We start from the raw sequence: 2867 nt of genomic DNA on the forward strand, positions 1-2867 counted from the left end.
TATCTATACAGATCATATTGCTTAAAAGAAGGGGGCATTTGGTTTGGGGGAGGGGGGTGGGGGGGTAAGATTATGGCAACTGACCAACATAGATGCCAGTGGAGGGTGTGTAATTAATTTCGGGGGGAACCTGACAGAGAAACACAAACCCCAGAGGGGAGTATGGGGGGTGGGGTGGTGGAACGAACTATCAACAATTATAAAAGAAGGTGATATTTTTTTGTTAACTTTCCGTAAGACATTAATGAACGAAGGATGACATAGAATGGACCCTTATATCACTGAGGTATTTACACACACTGACTATTGAGCACTACTCATGGCCGTGCCCCCCCTTACACACACCACTGGGTTCTATTTCTTGGTGGAAAGCTGAGCATCCACTTCCTCCTCTGGCTTTAGCACGTGCCATTGGGCGATGGGTCTTCGTGGATTGGCCAGCATATCCGACCAATGGCGAAGCTCCGTGCCCGAGCTGTTAAGGCCCACAAAGACCTTGCCGATGGCGTCGTTCTTACCGATCTTGTCATAGTCCAGAACGGTTATCACGACTTGAACTTTCTGTTGGGAGGGAGGCACAGAGGATTAGGGGAAGTGCATTACCGTTGGTGTCTATTCTAAATTTAGTATTAAGTATTAATCAATGTTCTTTCGTCACAATCGGATTTGAACCATGCTAGCAGTTCTGTTATTTCTCATAACCGCACTATTCCAAGAACTATTTCATTCTGCAGACTTAACAAACTCACTACTAACAGTATTTCTTGTGAGAGCTGTTTTTGCTGGAAGATATACGTATACTGTATATATATTAAACTAGTTTGGGCTTTCTTAAATAACGTCATGACCAGATTATAGCTGTAATGTTATTTGTAAAGACACACTCCATCTCGTTTTCTGTTGCTTAGAACTTTATTTCAAATATGGGCTGGTTTTAGCATTCTCCACAGCTAAATGACTTACTTCAAGTGCTACATTCAACAACTGCTCATTTGAGCTAAACCATATGACACCCAAAGCCTTTCTAAAACACTTTTCTCTTGGATTCACAAACTATTGGTGAAATGAAACAGTGGGTCAGTGGGTCAGTGGGTCGGTGTGTTGTAGATTCACAGTCTTAGAGACTAAGTGCACTAGAAGCAGCAAGGCTGCATGCACCTCACGGAACACAGTCTTTTAGCAGGTCAGTGCTCTTTTTGGCAGTTTTTTACCTCGCTGTGAAAGTCCATTAGTTTTATTTTCTTTTATCCGGCATATGCCACAGAACACACAAAAAAACACAATCTCTCAAATGTCACTTTTCTTAAGTGCTTTCATCTTTAAAGAAGTATGAGGACTTTGAAGGTAGTAGCATGCTTTCTCCACACTCGTGACTAACACCCCCCCCCCCCCACTTTGGGAGGACAGTCGGAGAGACCCGCAGCAGTACATCACCGTGACAACACCTTGCCCCAGCCCTGCCACTGCAAATGCCACTGCAATTATCGTCCTAATAACAGAAATATGACTACCAAATTCTTCTCGGAAACAACTAAAGTGGTGGTCTAATAGTGAGTAATGAGTGCGAGTAGACTGCTGTTTACCTGGGGTGAATGTCACAAAAATGAGTAGGCAACAGATGGAACTCTCCGAGGTCATTTTCTCCACAACCTCTTCACAACGTGCAGCTGAGGACTATCAATTAGCCGCCAAAGAACTCTCGTTATATTTAAATAAAGTGCCAGCATGGACCTATAGTCCTTTCTGCACGCACCTAATCTAGCATGACGTGAAATATAGGGTTGCCAGATTGGACTGATGGTGGGGGCTAATGAGGGTGAATTGGGCTGCTGGTGGGAGATGTTGGAATGTAGTGGGATGGGGGTTGCCATGCAGTGGTGAAAACCTATGATGTTCAATTTGAAGAGTTAGTGGCCTCACTGAAGCCATCTCGCCCACCTGAGCATGATTGCAAGCAGCGTTGTAGAAGTACATGAAAATGCATGTGGGTCAGTGTTGCTGATTCCAAGTCATCTCTATGTGTTTGTGTGTGTGTGTGTGTGTGTGTGTGTGTGTGTGTGTGTGTGTGTGTGTGTTTGTGTGTGTGTGCACAGGTTAGCCCAGGTGGAGCCAGGTGAGGGAGAAAGCTGAGATGAGGTGAGATGAGGTGCGCACAGGTAACGCTCTGTTAGCCGCGACAAAGTCAGGGTTGGAGGCGCACCAAATTGCCGGCGAGTCTCGAGGAATCAAGCTTAAGCTTCCTCAGCTGTAAAGTGCTACATCGATGCGAGGCAATTACGTCTATACGCAGTTGATCGACTCCTTTCAGAACGGGTCAGGATTTTAGCATCCATTTTATTACTCTCCGAATGTTGAGGTTCCGCAGCAACTTCTGAAAGGAACGCCATCTCATTCCTATTGTAAATCTGTGTCAGAGCTGAGTTGAATAGGTGCCCTTTATAGGTCGTGTCAAATTTGCGGAGCAATCCATAAAGGAAAGATCTGTTATCTCACAAATTCATAAAAGCAAGCTGATCGGTGCAAATTAATAGTGTTGCTCTATTTTCCCTTATGTAACATTTGTTTCCTTTTGTAACGAGATACAATGACAAGGCATCCCAGCATACCCACCATTTCAGTCCTCGATCCGCATGTTTATTAACTGATTTGACTGTGAATATACCTCTGAGCTAGGACATGAACACAGAGCTTGAGGGGAATGACCACAGTGGTCCTAGAGTGACATTAGCTGTATGAATAACATAGTTTAGGGAGTCTAATCTCCACATTTAAATCACTTAATGTATCCACTTTATTCCTATGAAACCAATGGGAGTTGCCATGACACTTTGCTACTTCTTTTTGTCGGTTTTATATTTTTGGACACT

General features: G+C 44.0%; 1 protein-coding gene across 1 annotated transcript in view; it reads right to left on the reverse strand.

The window, feature by feature from the left end:
* Positions 1-354: 354 nt before the first annotated feature.
* syt1a (synaptotagmin Ia) overlaps positions 355-2867 on the reverse strand; it is a gene marked incomplete at both ends in the record, with an annotated part of 37317 nt that continues 34804 nt past the window's right edge. The window contains one exon of the mRNA XM_080851818.1: positions 355-561. Within this exon, the coding sequence (XP_080707944.1) occupies positions 355-561 (207 nt within the window). The remainder of the gene's footprint in view (positions 562-2867) is intronic.

This window comes from Sprattus sprattus, assembly GCF_963457725.1.
Source record: "Sprattus sprattus genome assembly, chromosome: 14".
NCBI classification, from domain to species: Eukaryota; Metazoa; Chordata; class Actinopteri; order Clupeiformes; family Clupeidae; genus Sprattus; species Sprattus sprattus.